This window comes from Marmota marmota, unplaced genomic scaffold, assembly GCF_001458135.2.
Source record: "Marmota marmota marmota unplaced genomic scaffold, marMar, whole genome shotgun sequence".
Taxonomy (NCBI): Eukaryota; Metazoa; Chordata; class Mammalia; order Rodentia; family Sciuridae; genus Marmota; species Marmota marmota.
The window spans coordinates 15,198,117-15,223,324 of record NW_026000174.1 but is presented as its reverse complement, the minus strand read 5'-3'; the positions used below and the strand labels follow the sequence as shown (position 1 = coordinate 15,223,324).

Below are 25,208 nucleotides of genomic sequence, written 5' to 3'. Positions count from 1 at the left end.
CTGCAGCCTGAGGTACCAGCACCTAAGGCTCCTTCAATGAACTTAAAATGGAAATTCTTCCTCTCCTTCCAGTACATAAAAGAGGAGGACCCAGGGCTTGGCAGGCACTTCTAGGTCCAGCTAAGTCAGAGACATTAACTTTCTCTGGGTTTCATTGTGTATTTTCCATATACACAGTGGGGATATTTGGAAGAACAGCTGTCACTAGGATGGGTGTAGGGGTTTACCATAAGAGAGAAATGCCCTTAATTTGAATACCTACTATATGCCAGGCATAGTGCTGGGCAATTTACTCCTTTTATCTCGATTCTCATACTTGCTTGAAGGCAAAGATTGTCACCACAGTTTATGAATTAGGAAATGAAGCTCCAAGAAGTTCCCATGCTTTCCCCAAGTTACAGAACCAGTATTGAGCAAAGCTGGGATTGGAACCCTTCAAGGTAAGTGACAGAATTTCCTGCCCACCCTCATTAGCCATCTGCCTTTCCCCTCAGAAGGACCTGACTCTGAGTAGATTATGTCTTCCACTGGCAGCACTAAGGCAAGCAACTTTCCAGAAGGGGAAAAAAAAAAAAAAAAAAAAAAAAAGCCAGACCTTGGGGAGAAATTTTAAGCCCCAAGTTTGCATAGGACCTAAATTACTGGAGAGGAGCAGAACACAGGGCCCTCACTCGGGCAACAGAGAGGCCACAAAGAACAGATAAAGCCTAGGCCTACCTCTAGATCTAAGAGTAGTCAGGTGAAGCACAGGGCAAGGAGGCTGGCATCTGGCCACTAGAAAGGGGATGGAGGCCTGAGGCCCCACCATTTCTGTTAACAGAGTCCAGAAACCTTCAGAAAAAACTAAGAAGGGTGCAACAACAGAGCCTGTCCCTTCCACTGCAGTAGAGTCAATGACCCTCACCTGCACTCATGAACTCCCTCCTCTATAATATACTGCCTCAGCCTCAGCTCTGAGACCCATAGCTCTGTGGCCTGAGACCTACAGATCCATCCCCTTCCCTTCTGTGATGACAGGAGATCATCAGATATCCATTCCATAGGTTGAACCTAAGGGGCCTTGAAACAGAGGTCACATTGTAGAACCCCACTCTCCAACCCATGATGAGAGGCCTATAGTCAGGCCTGCTCCCTCCCTTAGATCAGTTGAGGGCAATCAGATAGCCTGGAACAAATGGCAAAGTGAACATGCAACAAGGACAGGTGGATGTATGAGTGAAAATGGACAGAACAAGGGGGCAATAACTGCCCCAGCTACATATGGGCAAATAAGATGCCCAAAGGATCAAAGGCCAGGCAAGCAATAATATCATTAACAAAATTAACTGAAGAACCAGGGAACCAGGGCAGTGGCAGTGCTGGAGCAGGTGGGAAGCAGGCACAGTGAAGAGCCAGCTGAGGCTGTGGGATCGTTTATTGGGGCTGTGTCCAGCCAGGCTGCAATGCCGCCTGGGCACAGCCCAAGGCCCCCAGGAGGCAGGGTGAGAGACAGGAGGAAGTGCGGGAGGATCCATGCCCCAGGGCTCAGCCCCAGTCCGGTCTCAGTCCATGCAGCAGTGCTGCACTCAGGTGAGCGAGGTGTCATCATCACTGCCCTCGCCACCTGCACCACCCACTCGCTCCTCCCTGCTCTCTGCCACTGCGCTCTCGTCGATGTTCTCCAGTGAGTCTGCGTGCTGCACTGACAGCTCCGACAGTGCCAGGCTGGGCAATGGGCTCTGCTCTGGGTGCAGCCATGGCTTGAAGTGTGGCTGATGCTTCTGCTTCCACTCAGGGTACTTGACACATGCCTTGTACATCTTCTTCATGGCCTGCAGACCCGATACCCGAGTGTCAGGGGTGCCAGCAGGACTAGGAATTTCCCAAACCCCTCCCAGCACCACCAGTTTCCCAACTCTTGTGGGTTTTATAACTTGGTCCCTTATCCCCTGCCCCAGTGTCCATCCCTGTTTCCACCCCCTCACCCTAACATCCCCAATGTCCTCTCCCCCAGCCTCCAGAACCTTGAAGTCCCAAGGCCACTCACCTTGGGAGCCAGGAACTGAGAAGATTTATTCACTACCCACTTGGGTAAGGAGCCTAAGAGGGCAGGGAAATGTGGTGAGAAGGGAGGAAGCAGCCTCAGACACCCAGCCCCCATCAATTCCCAGCCCCTTCCCTCAGCTTAGCATTCCTGGAAGGCCTCCCTTTACTCCACAGGAAGGGATGAGTGAGGCAATCCTACAAGACGTCTTCCTGAGTCCTTCCCACCTCACTCCTCAAGGTCCTGGGGTCAACTCTGCCCCCACTGTCCCTTTGCTGAGCTCCAAGAATGCATGGAAGAAAACCACAGGGTCCTAGGTAACCCCAGGCTACTTGTGGGTTGAATTTCTGACCCACCAAGCTCCAGCCTGCCTCCTTCCTCCTTTTACACTGATGTCCCTTCTCATTCTTAACCCCACTACCATAACTGGGCCTTGATGCTCAGCCCCTCCTCTGGCTGTCCTTCCATCCCCTGTTCTAACTATGCAGGCATCTTATTGAACACCCCAGCCTGGCTTGACCTGGAATTTACAGCCCAGCTCTCCAACTACCTCACTGCCAAGAATCTGCTCTGCCTCTGACAGCCAATACACTCAGTGAGACCTGGGAACCCTGCACTAGGACCACTATGACTCTGGGGACTTGAACCTAGCAAGGATGTTCAAGATTTAACCATCCTTTAGTCACTCATTCAGTCACCCACTCACTCCACATTCACTGTGATACCTACCCTCAACCAGCCTTGGAGATCCAAAGAGGAACTCACTGTCTGGGGGCTCAACCATGTGCCAGGTATTCTAAAGGGAAGTGGGCCAGAGTAGGGAGCAGGTACTCCCCTGAGCATTAGTGACAGAAGAGGTGACACCTGAAGCAGGCTTGGAGGGCTAAGTAAGGGAAGAGAGGTATATCTGAAGGAAAAGTCAGGGGAGTGGAAAAGTGTAGGGGCATGGAGGGACTAAGAAACCTGGGGAGGGGGTTCAGACTATATCCTGAGACATCAGAGAGTCAGAGAGGCATTTTAAATGGATGCAGTCATTTTAGAAAACTTCCTCCAGTAACTGGTACGGACAGATAGGGCAGCTGAATATGCAGAAAAATGGCAGATTCAGGAGCTATGTCTGAGGCAGAATCATTAAGAATCAGGAACTGGATTTGGGAGCTGAGGCTCCAGCTGACCAGGTGGGGTGACTGGAAGGCAGAGACTTAGGAGAAGGAGAGGTGGAGAGGGGTGATGGTGAGCTTAGCTTTGGATGCTGAGTCTCAGGTACCAAGAAGACCTCCTGAGGGAGAATGTGCAGGAAATCAGTGGCCACGGGGACCTGTATCTCAGCAGAAAGAGATGTGTGGTCAACTTCAAAAGCAGCCCCAGGAGTGGCTGAGCCCTCCCAAGAAAAGGCAGTCCTAGAAAACCCAGGCTTCCTGAATAGACAGAGGATGGGAGCCCAAAAGACAGAGCTATAACAGATAGTGAACAGAAACAGATCTGAGCTGGAAATGTGAGGGCCCAGGAAGAAAGTTCCAAGTCTCCTCAGAGGAGCAGAAGCTACCACCTTGGCCCATTCTTTTCATTCCATTGACTTTGGGTAGAGATGCCCAAGTACAAGACATCTCCTAACAAATGGCCTCTGAACCCCTAGTTGATCAAGCCCATCCCGTGTAGTATAGGGAAGGATCCCATGACAGGCTGCCAGGGCCAAGCCCTCACCTTTGGGGTCCACCTGGGCCAGGTAGGTGATGACGCAGCTCTTGGGCCCAGTGCTCTGGATGAGGTAGCCCGTCTGGATGGACACAGCTCGGACCAAGTCTTTTCGAGGTGGGTATTTCTGGGGATGGAAGGTACAGGGAGGTGAGACTCAGCATGGGGGCAAAAGAGATGTCTTTGAGATACACACACACACACACACACACACACACACACACACACACAGTTAGTTCACATCCTCTGGTGTCTGTGCCAAGCCAGACCTGATGCTGGGGCAAGGAGAAAGGTAAGAATCAGATCAGATCATCCTTGCCCTCCTTAAGGCTTTCCTTATTCCCATAGGAAATCTCCCAGCCTGGGATCAAGGCTTATGAGTTCACATAGACACTCAACCCTTGTCCAGGCCAACCATACCTGCCTATTCTTCCTGCCCAGGGTGATTAAAATGGCCCCACCTCAGGGAGGTCCACAGGACACTGCCACTCACATCTTGCTTCTCTATATTCTGTCCAGCTTCACCCAGTGCTCAATCAAACCAAGGCCACCCCAACCCATCCCCTCTCCACAGAAATGGCCCAAACTACCCTCTTCTGATGTACTTGAGTGCCCAAGCAGGGAGACAGAAGCCATTATCCTGTCAGAAAGGAAACTGAGGGCCACAGAGCCCCCTGCCTGCCCAAAGTCACAGAGAAGTCATGGTGTCAGCCATGGCCCAGCCTTGCCTGGCACCTTGCCTCACCCACCCAGCAAGGAAGGCAGATGGACTCACAGGATGTTTGACTGAGTAGTTCATGATGATGTAATCAGTGCCCATGGGGAGCCAGGAGCGGAGGGTGATGACATCACGGTTCTTCAGAGGCTTGGGACACCTCCCTGTGGAGGGCAAGGGACAGTTCAGCCAGACCACTGGTCCTCCTGCCTGCAAGTGAGGGTGTGGCAGAGGCTGGCAACGGAGGGATGCCTAGTTAACTGCCAGCTCCTGCTGATCCAAACAGTTACCCACCCCCACCAGGACACTCCCACATTGGAACCAGAGAAGAGACAGAGAATATCCCTTGTCCCTACTGTCTAGCTATCCCTGCTCCTCACAACCTCACATAGCCCTTACCTTGCTGGTCTGGCCAGTTTGTATATATGAATATGTGATGAGAGAAAAACAGTATTATTATGAATGTGTGTTATGAAAATATATGCCTAAGGATGTGACACATTTTATGGGTTGTGTACACAACTGTGTGGATGCATGTTTGTATGTGTAGTGTTCATGAACATGTAACTACATATGTGTTAGTGAGTGTACCTATGTGTACCCAAGTATCTAGAAGCAGGCATCCTTCAGTCTCAGGTGTCTGAGCAGCCTGGCCATGGGAATGGCCACAGGGAGGGAAGGTGACAGGAGGAGGCTTGGGGGAGGTCTGGATGGAGGCCAAGGGGTTGGGCTCGGTGTGCTGCGCCTGCTCACAAGAATAATAGCCCACATCAGCGTTGACTGTCAAACGGGCGATGTCGAAAGTTTCAATGACGTTGCTGTCCCATTTCTTTCGGTACTCAATGTCGTGTAGGACATCGTAGAGTGTCTCTGCTGGCACATCACGGCACTCCATACGGCACTGCAGACAGACATGGGTTGTCAGTATCACACAGGGCTCAGGGCCCTAGCCAGGGTGAAGGGTAGACAGACAGGCAAAGGAGGAAGGAGAAGAAGGAGAAAAGGATCAGGGACCTCTGAAGCCAGCATGGACTCACTTCTTACCATAAACCTTCTCCAGAAGCCTCCTGTGCCAGGAAACAGAGCCCCTGTATCCAAAGGTCATCTCCCTATTTTCAGCCCAGTCTCCTCCAGGAAGTCTTCCCAGTCAGACCTTCCAGGTCCCCACCCTGAGTCTCTGTCCATGCCTTTCCAGACCCTGGTGAGCTCCTCGGGGTCAGAGGCTCACAGCTGATTCGCTGTGGAGCCTGGGATGGCTATATGTCAATGAAATGAGAGCACAAGTAAAAAAACGAACACCTGGATGGATGACGGCTTCCCTCCCTAGTACTTATCACCTAGCCATACCACTTGTCCTCCTGCATGTGTATTTTCATTCCACAAACACCTCTAGATGTCTTACTATTTATTATTATTAGTTTATTAATTATTTACTAGTCTTGCCTGCAAAGAGCTTTCCATCTAGGGGAGAAACAGCCAAGCATACCTTGTTTTATTTAACTCTCCCAACAACTCTACCAGACAAGAAATCCAAGGAGGAATTTGAGGCTCAATGAGGTTAGGTAATGTGCCCAAGGTCACCCAGCTGGTAAAGAAGCAATGTAGGGATTTAACCCAGCTCACATGTCTGGGAAGCAAGTAAAATCAGAACCAGGTTTCTTGAGATTTGCACTCGCAAAGAAAAATGAAACTCAGTCAACGTACTTGTTCTGTAATTTTTTCTTCCTACCAAAGAGCACAGCCCTCAAGATCAAGTTATCCTTAACAAATTGACAAGTGTTTTTGTGTAGTCTAAAAAGGGATTCTGGGTTGAGCATATGACTCATTAAGAGTAGAGTATTTGGGGGCTGGGGTCCTGGCTTAGTGGCAGAGCACTTGCCTAGCATGTGTGAGGCACTGGGTTCAATCCTCAGCACCACATATAAATATAAAAGTACATCAACAACTAAAAAAAAAAAAAAAAAGAGTAGAGTATTTGCCTAACATGTACAAGATCCTGGGTTTAATTCCCACTACAGAAAAAAAGAAAGAAAGGAAAAAAAAAAAAAAAAAGGTCTCCCAGACCTGGCATTCAGCTGGGCATGGTGGCACATGCCTAATCCCAGTGGCTCTAGAGGCTGAGGCAGGAGGATCACAAGTCCAAAGCCAGCCTTACTAACGACGAGCTGCTTAACAACTCAGTGAGACCCTATGTCTAAATAAAATACAAAATATGGCTGGGGATGTGGCTTAGTGGTCGAATGCCTCAGAGTTCAGTCTCCATTACCCATCCCCCCAAAAAAGGAACTGGCATTCGGAGTTGGAGAATCCTCACATATTACTTTCTCTTTTTTTTCTAATACATATATAATTTTATTATTATTTTACAGCAAATTTAAAATGCTAATCATTTTTTTTTGTTTTGTTTTAATTAGTTACACATGACAGTACAATGACTACACACATATTACTTCTACTCACAAGGGGATGCATGCAACCCTAAGAGGTAGGCCTTGGTGCCACTAATGGTGACAGGAAGGCCACACCACACTTGTGGGGTATTCTAGGTACCAAGAAACTCATCAAATCCTGTAAATAACTTCAGATTACAGAAAATACAGAGGTCAAAGGTACAAGCTAAGTGACACCATGAGACTATAACCAGACAAAGCCAAATACTGAGACATTCTTTAGGGCTAGTGGCCTGCTTTCTTCTGCAGGTCAATTTCATATGGACAGGTCAATGTCATAATAAAGGGACTGGGTTTAACGGACAAAGGACATAACAGCCACATGTAAAGTGTGATCCTGGATTGCATACTGATCTGGACACACCAGCTATAAAGAACATTTTGGGGACAACTGGAGAAACATGAAGGTGGTCAGTATTAGATGCACTAAAAATGTACAGAGGAGAGTTCTGCCAGGAAAAAAAAAAAGCAGATTACAAAACGGAATGTACAGAGGCTGGGGATGTAATTCAGTGGCAAGGCATTTGCCTAGCATCGTGAGGCCTGGGGGGGGGGGGCGGATAAAAGAAATGAACAGTATAATCTCTTTGTGGAAAAAAAGATATAGATAGATAGGTAGACAGATAGATAGATTAATTGGTTGATTCAGAGAAAAGTTCAGGAAGCCAGGTGTGGTGGTACACACCTATAATCCCAGTGACTCAGGAGGCTGAGGCAGGAGGATCATAAGTTCAAAGCCAGTTTCAGCAACTTGTGAGGCTCTAAGCAGCTTAGCAAAACCCTGTCTCAAAATACAAATAAAATGTCTGGGGATATAGCTCAGTGGTAAAATGTCCCTGGGTTTGATCACCATGAGAAAGGAAGGAAGGAAAGAAGAAGAAGAAAAGGAATGGAGAAGGATCTCACTAAGGAAGCACAACTATTAAGGTGTTAACAGTGGTAATCTCTATATGGTTTTATCTTCTTTTTGCTTATCTGTATTTCTAATCTTATAATACTGCTTCTAAAATAATGAAAAAAAGTTTTTCAGTACTGGGAATTGAACTCAGAGACACTTTACCACTGAGCTACTCCCCCAGCCCTTTTTATATTTTATTTTGAGACATATCTCACAAGATTGCCTGGGGTAGCCTTGAACTTGTGATTCTCCTGCCTCAGCTTTCCGAGTTGCTGGGATGTGCCACCCTGCTCAGCTAATAATAAAATTTTTAAAAAATAAAAAGATCCCCAGGGATAATGTGACATATACTATACTAAGTGTTTTATGCACAGTACCTCATTTTCTTCTCATAGCAATGCTCTGAGGTCTTAACCTCACTTTAGAATTAAGAAAATTAAAGCCTGGGCTGGGGGCACTTCAGTGGTACAGTGCTGCTTAGCAGCACACGTAAAGCCCTGGGTTCAATCCCCAGTACCAAAAAAAAAAAAAGTCAAAGGGCAGACTCTAGCCTGCAAAGTGTGACCCTGAACAAGTCACCCTTCCTTTCTGCACTGTTTGCTTTTCTGCTGCATGAGAGGGTATGACTAGATCCAACCATTTAACTAGCAGCCCCCTTTCAGCACAGTCCTTAGCCCAAAGGAGTCAGAGATGAATATGAGGCTTGTCCTTGGGAAGCTTCCAGGTGCCCTGAAATGCTCAGTGGGGGCTCAGAAGAGATTGGCTCCTGGGGTGGGTGGGGGGCTCAGGTTTCACAGAGAAGCTCAGTCTAGGAGCAAGGGGTTTGCCAAGTGGTCTTGCCAGAGAGAACAGCCAGGGCAAAAGCCCAGAGGTAGTAGGCAAAAATACAGGGGTTTGCCTAGGACTCTCCCAATTTTATCACTGAAAGACTCGAATCCTGGGAAACTCCTTAATTCCAGCCAAACTACCATGGGCTAAATTTGTGACAAACTGTATTTAAATAATGATAGCAACAGATTATACTCCATTGAGTAAAATAAGAAACCAAAATATACCCAGGTATGAATAAGGAATGTTTGATGAGGAATAGGGTATATTTACAGTTTCCAAGTACCTTCCTATTAAAAGTTATTAATTACAAAGGGAAAATGAGTAACTTTATAATATAGAAGACTGACAGATATTACCTCAATTAAATGATCAAAGTGAATAACATTAGTAACAGGAGAAGCTACAACCAGGTGTCACCTGATAGGATGCACTGAAAAAAATTATGGAATCGCTTATGTGATATCTCCACCAAGAGTGCATAACATTAATCATAAGGAAACATCTGACAAACCCCAAATGGGGACAGTTTACAAAAGAACTGGCGTAGAAGTGCCATGATTATAAGAGCCAAGGAAAGACTCGAGAACTATACTAGACTGAAGGAGATGACTGAGACACGAGGGAGTGAGTGACCAAAGTGATGGAAAGGATGCAATGGTGAGAAAGGAGTTGGAGAAGACAGCAGAAGCCAGATGGGCACCACCATTAGTATCCAAACAGCCTTCTCTTGAGCAGCCACGCAAAGGTCCAGATGCTGCACTAACATTCAGCGTGTGCTCATTCCTCACCTCAAACTTTTGTTATCATTCCTGTGCTACAAAACAACACAAAGCCCAGAAAAGTAAAAAACTTGCCCAGATCACATAGCAAGAAAGCAAGAAGGCAGGATTCAAAACCAGGTCTTCCTATACCTTAACCATCAGGGAGCACTCAGTGTGACTTCTGAGGAAATCAAAGTTTCTCTAAATCCAAGTTTTGGAAGCTGGACTGGTTTTGCAAGACCTCAAAACATGTTATGCTGGACAGTGAATGTACGTGGGGCAGTGACAACAAAACTCTGCTTCCTTTTTTTTTTTTTAATATATTTTTCAGCTATAGGTGGACACAGTACCTTAATTTTATTTATTGATTTTTATGTGGTGCCAAGGATCAAACCAAGTGCCTCACATGTTCTAGGCAAGTGCTCTACCACTGAGCCACAACCCCAGCCCAAAACTCTGCTTCTTAAATTAGAATCCAAACTGTAACTGCACCTTCTCTGGAGCCAGGCCTGACACCACCCAACCCCCAACCACACAGCTGGATGCACCCAGGAAAGGGCTGACACTGCCCATCCTCTTCCCAGAGACTACTGGATCAGGGCTATTGTGGCTCCGGAGCCCAGAGCCCTCCCCATTCTGGGACAGCAGACAGGAAGCTAAACTTGCAGAACCACAAGAGAGAAGAAGGGCCCACTAGCGTAAACACTGCACTTTACCTTGAAGATAAAGAAGGAAACTTCATAGATTTCCCATGCTGGTGGCAGATTGTTTTGGAGGAAGGCTAGCAGCAGGACCCTGCTGGGAAGGTGAGAACCCTGGCAGCAATGGCCTAGGTGAGAAACTGAGGCAGGCTGAGTGCCCAGGTAAGGTAATTGTCCACAGACATACCAAGCCCATAGCAGCTGACCTGGCTCCTAGCCAAGGGGCTTTCCACAGGCCCAAGGACGCAGTACCTCAGTGCCACGTGGAGGAAATTATATCTGGTTTTGTTCCTGTGCTGGCAGTGTTGGCCACACCCCACAAGGTGTAATTCTAAGAGGCTTTAGGAGAGACAGGTGCTGGGGTAGAGCTGAGTCACTGCAGACTGTGGGTGAGGTGTGACCAGAACCCACAGTCATTGGGTCACAGGCAAGCCAATTCATCTGACTGAAACCCTTGAGCTTCCACTGGAAATGGGAACTGAATGGGAGGTGGGTGTTTGGCCTAGGAACCATGCTGGGTTACACAGTCCTTAAGGCCTGATTAGGGAAGAAAGCCTGACATGCTGCCATTTTACAGCTGAGAAAATCAAGACCCAGAGGGAACAAGTGTCACCAGAGAAATTACAGGCTTGTCCCCAGCATTTCACTCTCTAAAATCCCATGAGATGGAGGTCCCCATGAGTATCTGGGATTGCCCAGAACCCCTGAGAACTCCCCTCCCCTACAACATCCCCAGTCTCACAGGCAGAAGGAACTGGAAAAGCAAGGAAGGCCACGAGGGGAGATTTACACAGTCTTTGAAGCTGGCAATCTTCTGACCTAAGACCAACTCTTCCCCTTGGGCACAAGATTTAACAAAACTCAATTTCCTGAAATGAAAACTGGAATAAAAGTACCTATCTCCTAGCTGGGTATAGTAGCACATGCCTGTAATCTCAGGGACTCGGGAGGCTGAGACAGGAGGATCGCAAGTTCAAAGCCAGCCTCAGCAAAAAGCAAGATGCTAATCAACTCGGTGAGACCCTGTCTCTAAATAAAATACAAAATAGGGATGGGGGTGTGGCTCACTGGCAGAGTTCCCCTGAGTTCTATCCCTGGTACCCCCCCAAAGAAAGTATCTCCCTCCTGAGGATACCATAATTGAGTAAGATGATGTAAGTGATATGCCTAGCACATAGTGAATGCTCAAAAAATAGCTGTTACTACTCAGCAGGCTTCCTGAGAAGCCATTCATCCTTCCACACTAGAATGGATAAGGTCAAATTTGCAAGGACCTCTTTATATTTTGTGCTCTGGGCACCTCTCTTGATTCACTCTGGTCCCTGCCCTTCTATTCATCCATTCACCACTTTCTGAAGACTGCTGTGAGCCAGGCCTGAAACTGGAAGTGGGTAACCAACCACGGACAACCAGACCTGGGTCCTGCCTCAAAGAGGCCCCACCAAATGGAGTGGTAAGAGAGGCTAGGACCCGAACACAGAATCAGCTGGGCTGAAAAGGGGAGACACAGGAACTGTGGGGGCAGAGGGCAACTGAACCCCAAATGATAAGCAGCTGAGGCACTGCAAGGACACAGGAGAAGGCCAGGAGGCTTAAACAGGTTCAGAGGAGGATCCAATGTCCAGGCTGTCTCTTCACTCCTTACCCACTACCCAATAGGTACTCCCATGGATCTCTACTACATGGGAGACAGGAATTTCTCCCAAGACCCAGATGATGGCCAACTAGAGTTGGGAAAGGAAGACAGGTCACCTCCATTAGGCTGAGCCCTGGTCTTGAGAGCCAAAAGTCAGGACAGTAACAAGCACATGGACACACACAAATGGACCCAAGTCTGACCCTCCCCACAAGACCTCACATGGTAGTCTCCAATATCGTTGCCCATAGGATGTGTGGGGCATGGATTATCCCAAAATCCTCAGAATCCAGGAGATAATCTCTTCAACCACCATTTTTCAGATCATCACTGGAGAAACTGAGGCCCAAAGAAGGGTAAAGCAAATATCCCACAGACTATACTAATTCTACATATAACATTTTAGCACACAGTTTTGTAGTGGAAGTAACTTAAGCAAATCCCTTTCCCAGCAGAATCATACTTAAACAAGAGGAAATGTTCAACAGGGGATGGGGCTCAAAGGATCAATCCAATCACAGTCCTGGTCAATAATCCCAACCTCAACAAGCCTTACCACATGCTTTGAATCACTGAACAATTGACTGTCCCACAAAGTGGACAGGAATACCTGGACCTGGACCTCACAGAGAACTGGAATTTAATAAACATCAAGGGTACCTAGCCGCATCCTTTGTAGACAATGCCTCTTACCCTCCAATACCTGGGTGGGAATCATCATTCCCATCTGAAAGATGATGAAATAGCCCCAGAGAGTTACAATGACTGGCCAAGGCCACACAGCTAACAGCAGTGGGGCAGAGAATGAGAGTCAGGTGTTCCTGACTCCAAAGTGCTAAGACTTTCTGTCACCTTCATCAGCGTAGAACTGGCCCAGCTAAAACAAACATGCTAGAAATTGGAGTCTGCTTTAGTTAATTGGTAGTTATCAGGCAGTGTTTACTGAATACAGAAGGGCTTGCTGACCAGGAAGGCCCAGCTCACATATTCTTCTTCTGAACAAAGTTTCTGACTCAATCCCCAGACCTCACTAGCTCAAAGGCAGGACTGTGCTTTTCTGAAACCCAGTGCCGGGGTGCTGCACCTAGTAACCTCCTCTGAAAACCCTTCCCCATCAGGTTGCCCTGCTGGTCCCAGCCAGACCCACAGACCCATAGCTTACCCAGAAATCTGGGTGGTCTGCATCAGGCAGGCATCTGCCTCTCATGTTCTGGCTGTATGGCCTTAATTTGGACAAAGAACAGAAATTCTGAGTCCCAGTGTCATCATCTGTCAAATAGGGATCATCCTCCCCTCAGAGTGGTACTATGAGGATAAAAGGAGACTTGTACATAAACCCTCTGTGGCAGCTGCCCTTCTTGGAGCTCTCCAGCAATTTTCTCTGACTCTCCAGGCCCTGCCCAAGGGAGCCTTCCTGCTAATCCCCAAAGGGCAGGATATAAAAGGACTAGGAACAAAGTTTTTAAAAAATACTACCAAGATCCCTCTACAGGGTAGGCAGACAGAAAGGGGCTGACAGCCCTCCACACTAGAGCCCTGAACAGATCTACCCACTCCAACCTCATGACCCACAGCCAGACCCTGTCCTTACCATGTTGGACCAGGAGAGGAAGCTCTGAGAAGCACAAACTGCCCAGGGCACACAGGAAGTCAAAGGCTCAGTACCAGGGACCCTTTGCTCTGCATTTCTCTGCTCTCAGGGCTTGCTTACTGCCTTACTCCCAAAGCCCCATGAGGTTAGCACAAGACCAAGCTGAAGGATGACCTGCCACTTGCCTCTTGGTTTCTGAGGGTACCAGAATGGAGACTCCAAAGACTTTGATCCTCATACCCTTCCCCACCATCAAAACATCTTAAAAGATGTTTCAGGGTGCTGACATTCCAGGGTGCTTAAGAGATTTTCCAGGGAAACAGGGGAGAGGAGATAGGTGTGTCCTCAGTACAGGCCTATAATTTCAGCAACTCAGCAGGTTGAGGCAGGAAGATTGCAAATTCAAAGCCTGCCTCAGCAACTTAGCAAGGCCTCGAGCAATTTAGCAAGACCCTGTCTCAAAAGAATAAAAATAAAGAAGGGCTGGAGATGTAGCTCAATGGTAAAGTGCCTCTGGGTTCAATACCCAGTACCAAAAAAAAAAAAAAAAAAGAAGAGGGGCGGGGAGATGTATATCAGTCCTGCCATGAGGGGTACTGAGACACTACCTCCTCCAGGTGTACCCAAAATGTATCTTCCCCAGAATGTCCTCCCACTGAGCAGAGGCAATGGCCAAGCAACCAGTCTGTACCTCAGAACTCAGATCAGGCCTGGTGGTGAGCAGCTGCCAGAAATTTTTGTGAATTAACAACTCTGTAGCAATGTGAGAAACTTCTACAGATAAAATGTTAAATGAACAAAACAGGATACAAACTAATACCTGTGCATGGTTTAAACAATGTATAAATTGCACCTGTGAAAGACAGCTAGAAGGAACCAAGGAAAAGCTCTAGGTGATTTATTTTTCATTTATTTATATTTTTATTTATTTAGAGATGGGGGTCTCCCTGTGTTGCCCAGGCTGGCCTTGAACTCATGGGCTCAAGTGATCCTCTTGCCTCAGCCTCCCATGTAGCTGGGAATATAGGCACTTGCCACCTCACCAGACTCTTATTTTTGGATTCCTGTCACTGTTGCTATAATATAGTTTCTACAATATATTTAAAAACACACTTTTAGAGGAAGTACTGGGGATTGAAATGAAGAAAACTAGGTTATATGCATTTATGGATATATCAAAATGAACCCCACTACTATGTGTAATTCTAATGTACTAAAAAACAAATTTTAAAAACACTTTCTAATAAAAGTGTTGTCCTGTACCCACAAGTCCTTGTTCCTGGACCTGAAAGCCTGGGCTCAGCTGAGCTGGGTCCTGAGGCTGCCTGTATGACACTGAGGTAATGAAAATGCTCCACAGCATCTGGTTGGGCCAACATGTCACCAAGCTCCTCAAAGGCTAAGGATACTAGACTCCCCCAGAGAAGAAAAAATAGCCAAGCAGCTCTGTGCCCTGAGAACCCAGAAAACTGTGCTGGGACCAGGAGCCAGAAGGGACTGGGGCCACCCACCCTTGGGCAGGAGGTGGGTGGGGCAAAGGGGAAGGTTAGGGCAGAAACAGAAGGAAACAGGAGATACAGGTACAGAGAGGGGCCTGAAAGCTGAGCCCTAAAGGAAGACCAGAAGAACAGATGGCACTCAAATGAAAAGGGGTAGGGGGAGAGGTTCCTGGCAGAGGTAATGGCACAAACCTGAGAACTAGAAATGGTCGAACTGGTCAGGGGAAGGAGAGAACATATGACCCTGAGTGAACAAGGATGAGGTGACAAGTGGAGCTGTCCCTTGGGTACCTCAAACTCTTTATTCATTCATCTACTCAACAAGTGTTAAGAAGGTACCAGCTCTGTGCCAGATTCTTTGCTAAGGGTTTTATTGACCCACCTAATTCCATCCTTTCAATTGCCTGAGAGAATATTATGCCCCTTGGTAAATGGTCATTCAGAAAAGTGAAGTGGAGGAACCCAGTGTGAACCAAAGTCCACCCCTGAAACTGATCCCCAAGAATCAGGCTCTGTTTTATGAGGGACTCAAGGAATCCTAGGTAAGCCAGTGCCTTGCTAAAAGAGGTCTGTTCTCAAGGCATCCATACTAGAGTTTGGGACTTTGTGGGTGAGTGGAATGGGAAGGGGATGTCAGGACTGGCTCTGCCTAGGGTGGGGGGATACATAAAGCACATGTGCTATGGCCCTTCCCCTCCTTTGGTTCAATATTTATTTCTACCTATAAAATGGTCAGACAGTTTCTATGGCTTGGTCCTCTGATGAGAAGAAGACCTGACAGCAGCTAATTCAAGCTTATATTTCCACAAAAGTGGGCTCCCTGAGACAGTATGGAGAACGGAGGTGCTGCCATGTCTCCCTAGACAGAGCTCCCCAAACAGACCCAGCGGGGCCCTCTGTGCTGCTCTCCATCCAGGGCTGAGTGACTCATTCCTGCTCTGCCTTCTCCACGCCCTCCTGCTGGTCTCCAGCAGCCTCCCTGGACCCCACCCCCCATCCCAGGCTCTAAGGCAGCAGGCCCCAGCTCTGCAGCAGTAATGAACATCTTGCTCTGACATTGCAAAGGCTGACCTCCTAACTCTGGACCTCCCGCCTCCTCACTCCTATCCTGGGGGAGGAGGGGGAGCCAGATGGAGGAAAGAGAGAGCTGAGAAAGAGAGGCAGAGAGTGGACAGGCCTAGAAGATAAGACAGGGGTCAGAGCTGCCGCTGGACATCAAGACAGACAAAGAATAAAAGGATAAATACTTCACAGGACTTCAGGGATGACCAATGGATGATGCCCCCTGAAAATCTAGTAAGCTCCAGACTTCATCTTCTTCAGCCTCCTGGGCCTCACACCCTGGACAGCCAACAGGTCTCTCAAGCTGACCATGTCCAGGGCCAGCACATTTCTTCCCCCAATACCCACTCTCCTCCCATACCCTTCCTCCTGTGCCTGAAACCTGGGTGTGATTCTAGACGCATTTCTTTCTCTTCTACTCTTACCAATCCTGCCCCTTGGGTTCTGCTCAGACCCAGCCTTCCCAGAAACCCCTCTCTGCCCATCAAGGCAGGCCTCACCAACACTGCTTCGGCCCTATAGCCACATCCTTTTCTTTGGCTTCCAGGCCAATCAGTTCCCTGTAGCCAGGGAGCTTTCTAAAGCCCAGAGCTGAAGATGGCACTGCCCAGCTTAAAAGCCTCTGCTAGCTTCCTCTCAAAGATTTTTTTTTTCTCTCTCTCCCTGTGCCTTCAAGATACAATCCAAATTCCAAAATTTCCTCCCCACTCTGGCTCTGTCCCCACTCTTCCTCACCCTCAGCCTTGTATGCCTACCAAACACAGGCACCCTATCCCACTGAGGGACTCACAGGGCCTTGTCAGCTTGCTGCCTGACTCCTGCTGGGCCCCCAGGCACCACCCAGATCCCATCTCCTGGTGAAGCCTCTTTCTCTCCCCTACCATGCTGCTAGTCATTGGCCCCCTTTAGCCTCAGTGTAAGCCTCAGTCCCAGCACTTCTCAAGAAGGGCTGCCTCCATTTCTGTCTCCCCACCAGGTCTTGAGTCTTTTGGGAGGAGAGATGAGGTCTTATTCATCTCCAGGTCCCCAGCACCAGCATAGTGACTGGCAGAGTAGGGTAGGAGGCAAGAGAACAGGTTTGTTCTAAGAAAGAAAAACTGGGAAAATGTAGAGAAAAAGGGACAAGAGGCAGTAAGCATAGAGGGAGAGGGGAACAAAGACAGGGATAGAAAAACACACCTAAAAGGGACACCTTGAGACCCACCAACAGTCCCAGAGGTGAGAACAGGAGGCTTCACTGGGGGCAGAAAGGGGAAACCAAGGCAGAAACAGAGTTGAGTCAGGAGGGCGAGTACCGCCAAGAGACATCTGAGGAGACACAATTGGATCAGAGACAACTCTGCTTCTGCAGTGAGGGGGTGTGACTCACACACAGAGTAAAACCAGACACAGAAACACAGTCTCACACTCAGGCACAGACACAACCACAGTCACACGCACATGTATTCAATATAGATTGACTGATCTTTGGTGCCTGCTCTAGAGCTGTTAACTGGGCAGGAAGAGGAGATGGGCATCCTGGTACCTGCTTTAGGGGGTTCACAGTCCATCCAATGGTCCACATCACACACAGTCACCCACAATCCAGCTCCACTCACAAAGCCCTGACATAGAATCCTCAACCCCATTACATTGTCCTGTCCTCACACGATTGTAATCTGGTCTCTTATTCAATCGTTTGCTTCCCTTTTGCTGGCTTCCCCTTCAGGATGTAAACCCCATGACAGCAGGGTCTGATCTGTGTAGTTTGATGCTAAATTCCTGGACATAACACATACTTGTCATATGGTATGTACTCAGCAAATGTGGGGAATTAGTGAATGAGTGAATGCACGCATGTTGGAGACACACAGAGAGCTCCACCCACTCTGGCTAGAGGGCCTCTGCCTCAAGACTCATCACCTCCCTCACTTAGTAACAGGTCCCAGGCAATCTAAAAGGACCCAAGGACAGAGAGCAGGGACCAGAAGATGTAAAAAGGGATCTGAGAGTCAATGGCAGATGGGTGTTGTGTAATGAAACCCAAAGGATGAAATTAAGTAAGTGGCCTAGGCACCATATGGGAGATCTGAGGCAGGAGTCACTCCCACTGCCCAAAAGTGCAGATTGTTCACCTGGCCCCAGATATAAGCATTCTAGAAAGATGTCAGAGGTGGCAGATATCTGCCTTTAGCAAGCCCAGGCTGAGACAGGAAAGCAGTGGTATGTTAAAGTCCCAGAGAAATGTGCCAGCTGCCCCAGACTCTCTTTAATGACAGGTGAGAGGACCCTGAATTTGGCATGGGGCCCTCCATACCCATGGCATGGGGCCCTCCATGCACATGTTTCTTAGTCTCCAGGACTCCAGAGCATCAAAGCCAGTTCAAGCATGCCAAGGGAAGGCATGAAGAAGAGTGGGGACACCTCCAGCCTGACACCTGGTCTGATGCCTTCCCCCCACCAGTTGCCAAAGCATGATCATTTGCCGGGTCAGAGGCAAGAGTGAGTGGTCAGAGCTTGAATAGGTCTCTACCCATCTATTCTAGGCACACAGGCCTATGACCACTGTCCCTCAGAAACAGCCTGGAACAGTCCAGCCAAGAACCCAGATCCCCACAGAGTGCCAGGCCTCTGGGGTCATGAAGCATACAGCTCTGGCTCCAGGCAGCCCAGCCAGGCGTGGAGATGCAGGGGAAAGAAAGAAAACCCAGCTGTCTCCAGGATTCCTCCTTTCTCTCATCTCCTGAAACTTTAAAGACTCTCGGCTAGAAACTGAGCTGGGGCTCGTTAAAGTTTAAAAGCCAGAGCCTGGGGAGCTGGTTGTGGAGGACAGAGAGCCAGTCTGGGGGCTGGGGATCTTCATCTCCCGACAGGGACAGACTGGAGGCACCCCACCCCACTCCTAGGGCAGGTGCAAAGAGGATGCACATCCCTACCACCTAACACCCCAGCCTGCACTAGTTCACAGTTCACACATCGCACAGAGTTATGTGGTGACCACCATGTCCCCTCCGTTACCCCTCCTAAATCTCTCTGGATGTAATTCTTAGCCCTACTTACCACAGCCCTGCTTTGGTATAGGGTTGGCACCTCTCTCTGGACACACAGGGCAGCAACAGCATTTCCCACCTCCTCCTTTGTTTAAAACCCTCCCCTGAGACCTCACAACCCAGGCCCCTGGCCTAGCTCTCTAACCTCCTCCAGTCCCCATACTCATCACCTTATAGTTCTCCACGTGCACTGCCTTGTTTTCTGCCTCAGGGCTTTCATACAGATCTTCTATGCTTCTGATGCTATCAAACTTGTACTTCTCTTTCTCCACTGAATTCCAAAGAGATCACCTCAGAGTTCCTCCTCTGTGAAACCTTCCCTGACCCCCAAGGCCTGACCCCTCTGGATTTCCACAGCTTTTGTGACAAGTGTCTGGCTCAGCATCCAACTGGGAGCGCCTTGAGGGAGGGTCTGATTCCCCACTATCCCCCACCTCCAGCAGAAAGCCAGGCAAGGAAAGGCTATCACACTGAAAGAGCAAATGAATGAACAAAGTACCCAAAGAAGGCAGGGCGGCCCGGTGCTACTATCCACGTTTAAAGAGGAGGAAGCTGAAGCCTAGGCAGAGACAACCTGCCTGGAGCCACATAGCCAGGACTCTGATGCTCTCTCCCCTATATCCTCAACTCAACCAGGCACCTCTGGCAGGAGGGCTTCCCTAATACCTCCATTCACCTCTAAACTTTCCCTGAGGTCCCTACTCCAAAGTCTGGAAACTACCTACCTAGGGCATGATCTCTGGCAGCCTGTTCCCTAAAGACAGCTCTAGAGCTACCTCTTGCAGTTTCCCCCATGCCAAGACAGTCTAGAGCTAGCAGGGCTGGGGTCCTCAAGACCTAATTTTGAATTCAAAGCCCCCTCGTGGCACAAATTATCAAGGCCTTAACATTCATCAGTACTCTGTATCTAGCAGTGAAGTCTTCCTACCCTGGCCTAAGGTTAATAAAGTCTCTACAAAGCTCCTGCCCAGAAACTTTCTGTAGAGATGAGAAAACTGAGCCCCAGAGAGTGCAGAGGCCAAGCCTGGACCTGAACTCATATAGTCCAAGGCCCTAAAATCAGATTAATTCCTGCCCCTGCCACATAGATAAGAAAATAAAGCCAGCCAGGCATGTTAGCACACACCTATAATCCCAGCTACTTGGGAGGCTGAAGCAGGACAATCATGGTTTGAGGCCAGTCTGGACTACTTAGTGAGACATTGTTGTCAAAATAAAAATAAAAATAAAAAGGGCTTGGGATGTAGCTCAGTGGCAGAGCACTTGTCTAGCACCAGTGAGTTCCTGGGTTCAATCCCCAGCACCAGGAGAAAAAAATAAAATAATAGAACAAAAGAAAATGGACCCAGGAAAGTAAAATGGCCCCCCAAGGTCACACAGTAAGGAGTAGGCTCTTGCCCAGCTGGGAGCCCTCCAGGGTGCCCTCCCACAGTGACACAGCACAGGGTGACCCAAGGATGAAGGGAAAGATAAGTTCTGAGCCACAGGTCTGGAGAGAGAAGAGCCTAACCACACTAATAACTAGACCCAAGTTGCCAAGGGAACTCAGCCTTAAGGATCCAAGGACCTGGGTTCTGACCCAACTTGAGGCAGTTCTAGTTGTTTGGCCTTAAACATGAGAATTCCTGCTCCAAGCCTCAATTTCCATGCCTGTTTGATGAAGCTAATAGCCATACCCTGTAGGACAGTTGCCAAGAGTCCTGGCCCTGGCCCCGCCTTCCCCAAGACACTTTTAAGTTTCAGGCTGTAAGAATAAGAAGTAAGAGTAAGCAGCAGGGCCCACTGGCTAAGAGTAAGAAGGGCCCTTGGAGATCCCTGAGTGAGCTGTGTTTCACAGAGGCACTGAAGGGAAGGGAGCAGGGAGTAAGACCTGAGCACTGGCTTGAGTTTGGAACCCTTAGTCCCTTCCTTAGTCCCGTTCCTTAGTCCATTCCTTCCACCTTCCTTCCTGGCCCAGGCACTGAGTTCAGAGAGCCGGTGATGTGGGGCAGGTGGTCAGTGAGACAGGGCTGAAAGGGGGCCACTACAGCTTCCTTCAAAGGGGAAGGGGAGGGGCTGCAGACAGGAAGTCAGTGGAAACAGGTCCCCACTGCTCAGTTTCCTGTGGCAAGAGGAACTTCAGGTTCTCTGCTACACTCCCACAAGAGATATCCCACACCTGCTTTAGAACCAAGACTCTCAAGGGCCCTCCAACCCAGCCTGCACCCGGCACCTGTCCTAGGTATGAACTCCCACCAGGCCCCAGCCCTGCCTCTGAGTAGCCTGTGAATATGTACCCTGTGTGGTAGGCAAGGGTCACCTGGAATTTTCTGTTCCCTCTCCAGCAGACTCTGGAAAGGCCCAGTTCTCATCCTCTGCCTCCTCACATGGCTAGCCATGCACAAGGCTAGGCATGCAGCAGAAATAAAGGGCCCTGAGCACATGGCATCCAGGCTGAGCAGGCCATGTCATCTGCTATCTGCCCTCTGCTCCTCGTCTCACTTTTCATTCGCTTTGTTCCTTAGTCCCGTCCTTCCACCTTCCTTCCTGGCCCAGGCACTCAGTTCAGAGGCCTTTGGGGTCAGAAGGGCCCACTGGCACAAATGGACAAACGGTCCAGAGATAGGCAGGAACTTGTCCACAGTCACACTTGGCAAGAGGACACCATAGCTAAGACTGGTTCCCCAGATGGCCCTAGTTGAATGATGGACACAATCTCTAGGTTTTCGTTTCTTATACCTCTAAGGGAACCATGGGGGAGCAGGCCTGGCATTTGGGAGACCTGGGTTCGGGTTCAGGTTCCAAGCAGCTCTTTGCCTTGTACACAAGATCCATGTTCAGTGTCTGCCTCTGGTACAAGGCCTGAACTCTCAGGAGGCAGTATCTGACTCCTGTCCAGTACCTAGAGTATGGTACAGGCCTGAGGCCAGGCCAGAATGGAAATCAGAAAAAGGGAAGAGTGAAAGTGGCCTCCAACAGCCCCTTTCCTTTGTCCTGGTTCCAACTGCTGGGCCCAGAGCCAAGTGATGGCTTCCAGGGACCTCTGGACACCAGGGTAGGAAGAAGAGAAGGAAATCAATCAAATAAATAAGTAGATGGATCTCTCCACACACATGCCTTTCCCCTTCCATTATGAACACAGGGCATGTCTAGGGGCAGCTGGCTGGGACAGGAGAGAAGAGGGAGGAGTGGAACAAAGCTCAACAAACACGTGCAGTTGAGTCCAAGCTTCCTGGGGTGACCCAGTCATCCCTGGAACTCTGGCTTCAACCTGCTGTCTGACCTTGACAAGTCACTCCCCTTTGCAGGCTTCAGCTTTGTCATCTATCAAACAAGAAAGGGATGATGAAAACATTGTGTCCTTGATTCTTCAAAGAATTATTGATGGGGTTAAAGGCCAGATGTTGCCTAATGATGTGAGCCTATGCACGGAGGGGCAGAGGCTGTGCAGCCAGTTGCTTCAACTGCTGTATGACCTTAGGCAAAGGACATCTTCTCTTTCAGCCTCAGTTTCTTTGTAACAAGGCAACAAGTCTACTACTGCCCAGGACTTGCCTGAGGGTGAATTAGTTGAAGGAGAAACATGCTTGGCTCAGAGAAGGAGCTCTTATCAGAAATAGGATTAGCTGCATGGCACCTGAGAGTCCTGGAATTTTGGGGATGGGTAGCTCAAAGAGGCCTTTGCCTAGCTCCCAGAGTTCCATCTGCTATGCTGAAAGGAAAGGAAGGGGGGCTGGCCCTGGGGATGCTTATGACCAAGGTGTTAGTCTCCTCCATAGGTCTAGGCTCTGCTCACCTCCTCTACTGCAGGGAAAAGAGCTGGGGGCAGCATGAGGAGAAAAGTAAGGGAGAGGGTAGGACTGGGAGGCTAGCACATCTGGGCTCTAAGCCAGCTCTGCTAGAACTTGGCTGTGTGACCCTGGGCTGGCTCCTGACTCCTCTGGGCCTCACTACCTGTACCCCAGTGTGGGGGGAAGGGAAGTATGAAACAGGGCTTTCAAAGGCCCCTCTGGCACCTCCAGCCTCTGCTCAGTCTGAGAGGGAAGTAGAGCCAGGATATACACCCTGCCCAGAACATCCCAGTTTTTCTAAGACTTCCACCCCCAAGGAAGGCCACCTGACAAGTCTGACCTGGTCACATGGGGTCTACTGTGGCAACTTGGCCCCCAGACCTGCCAACTCTGGGCTGAGTTGGGTTTACTGATTAACCAAGCCAGATGGAGGAGACAGCTCCACCCTGTTGACAGAGGGTGGGAGTACCCACCCCCCAGAACCAACCTTAGTGAAGAAACTACACTTTCCCACCTCCCTGAGCACTACCAGCCAAAAGCCCTTCTCGGGTCACAATCAGGCTCCCTTGTATCCACCTTACTCAATTTTCATTAGCTTTGTTCCTTAGTCTCTTCCTTCCCCACCTTCCTTCAACAAACATCCCTGCCCTGATGGTGGGGAAGATAGAATCTGTCCCTCCTGCCTCAGGCAGTATCAAGCTAGAACCTCTTAGCTGCCCTATCCTTCCCTGCTCCTCAGTTCAGACATGGATTTGAGAAATCCCAGCCCAGGGTCCTCCAGCCTGGGAACAGACAGAACCCCCTCTTGCTGTCCCCCTTCCACCCTCACACATGGAAACACAAAGAGAAAGAGTCCGATGGCCAGGATGTAAGCAGAGAGCTGTGGAGGAGAAAAGAGAAGGCAGAAAGAGCAAGCCACATCATGTGGGGACAAGATGGACAAAGCAGTAAATGATTAAGGCAAAATGAGGCAGAAAGGCACAGGATCAGAAGGGAAAGGTCAGACAGCTCAAGTTTGGTGTGAGGCAGTATACCCAAATGAAGTCAAAGATTAGGTTCCAGGTAGGAGGGGTCCTCCCTAAAAAGACCACCATCCTGGCCCCTGGCAACAGGAATGTACTCCTCCACATGCTCCAGGTCAAAGGGAGAAGAGGGCAAGGGAAAGGAAGCAAGAAGCCCTCTGAAGGGAAATCTACCCACCCTCAAAATGTGTTACTCAAAGCAACACCAGAGGTGTCAGGAAAGTTACTGTGGCCCCTACCCATCTGTCCCATCTACCCATCATACCCCAAGTCTACCTCATGACTGAGAGAGAACCATGAAGCTGCAGGGGAGTGAGAGGGTGCCTGTGAGGGGCTGCTGTGTCTGCAACTGTCCTCTGAGCTGGCTTCTGACCTGACCACAGGTTCCCTGCTTCCCCAGCCCACCCCAGCCTGCCTCAGTGCAAAGCAGGGACATCAAAGCCCTGCCTTCATGATCTGATAATCACAATCTGCCAGCCACAATGCTGAGCCCCTGCTGGAAACTCAGGGAGCTGCCACGGAGGGAAGGGAGAGAGAAAGGGATCAGGCTGGAAAGATCAGGCAGAGAATAGGAGAGGAGACCCAGCTCAGGCTGAGAACTAGGAATTAGGAAAAAAAGGGGGTCAGTCTCTGGCCTGGGGTGACTCAACTCAGGGGCCAAGTGGAGGCTTGCTGGACAGAGGGGTCCCTGGGGGAGACCACTCTCCTGGATAGGCCTAGCAGCAGTCCCCCTCCTCAGCAAAAAGGGGCATGCCTGGTTTCGACTGAGTGAGCCAGAGTGGGTCACATCCCCTTTCCAGGCCTCAGTTGGCCCATCTGTATAATGGAGACTTGGCCCAGTAGACCATGCCTCCTCCTAGTTCCTGGCAGGAGACTCTTTCTGGGCCAAGATGCACCCCCAGGGGTCTGTGGCCCTGCAGCAAGAACAGGAGACCCTGGGATGAGGCAGTAAAGTGTGGTGGAGGCTGCAGGTGCAGTAGTGCACCCCTACCTTGATCTTGTGTAGAGTCCGATCCATCTCCATAGCCTGCACCCACACAGACACGCCAGCCTTGCTGTAAGTCAGATTCCAGCCCACCTCAGCCTCACACTCTAACCGGAAGCTGCGGAAGTCCTGGTCGTCCGGCACCTGGACACTTTCACGGCCCAGGACTGGCCGTGGCCCTTGAGGCTCTGTTGAGGCCGCTGACTTCTCCATTGGGAAAGAGGGGAGGCCCAGCACCCTTGTCCTAGTCCGGTTCTCCTGGGTCCTTCGCGGAGGCTCTGACAACGTTGTCGACGCGGTTGCAGATGCTGACGCCACCTTCCTGGGACCTGCAAGACCGGTTTGGGGACCGGAGTCAGAGTGCTGGGGGCGCGGGTGGAGCTGCTGGGGTCCTGAACTGGTGTAATTAGACAGGGGCTGGCCCCTGGGGCAGGGCGGACGGGCACAGGACAGTCATGGGGGCTACCCGCCATGAGCGACCCCAGACCTCTCTGGGTCCCGCGCGGGGGCTGCGTATCGGGTGCGGGTGGCCCGCGGAAG

At 49.6% G+C, this 25,208-nt stretch overlaps 1 protein-coding gene across 1 annotated transcript; it reads right to left on the bottom strand.

Annotated features, from left to right (window-relative positions):
* Positions 1-1,396: 1,396 nt before the first annotated feature.
* On the bottom strand, positions 1,397-25,032 carry Stard10 (StAR related lipid transfer domain containing 10). Its single transcript, XM_015477465.2, has 6 exons — positions 24,675-25,032; positions 5,187-5,334; positions 4,494-4,597; positions 3,728-3,845; positions 2,027-2,079; positions 1,397-1,811 (listed from the first exon to the last, which is right to left on the bottom strand). Exons 1-6 carry the CDS (start codon positions 24,879-24,881, stop codon positions 1,566-1,568), a joined length of 876 nt encoding a protein of 291 aa, XP_015332951.1. The 5' UTR covers positions 24,882-25,032; the 3' UTR covers positions 1,397-1,565.
* Between the last annotated feature and the right edge of the window lie 176 nt (positions 25,033-25,208).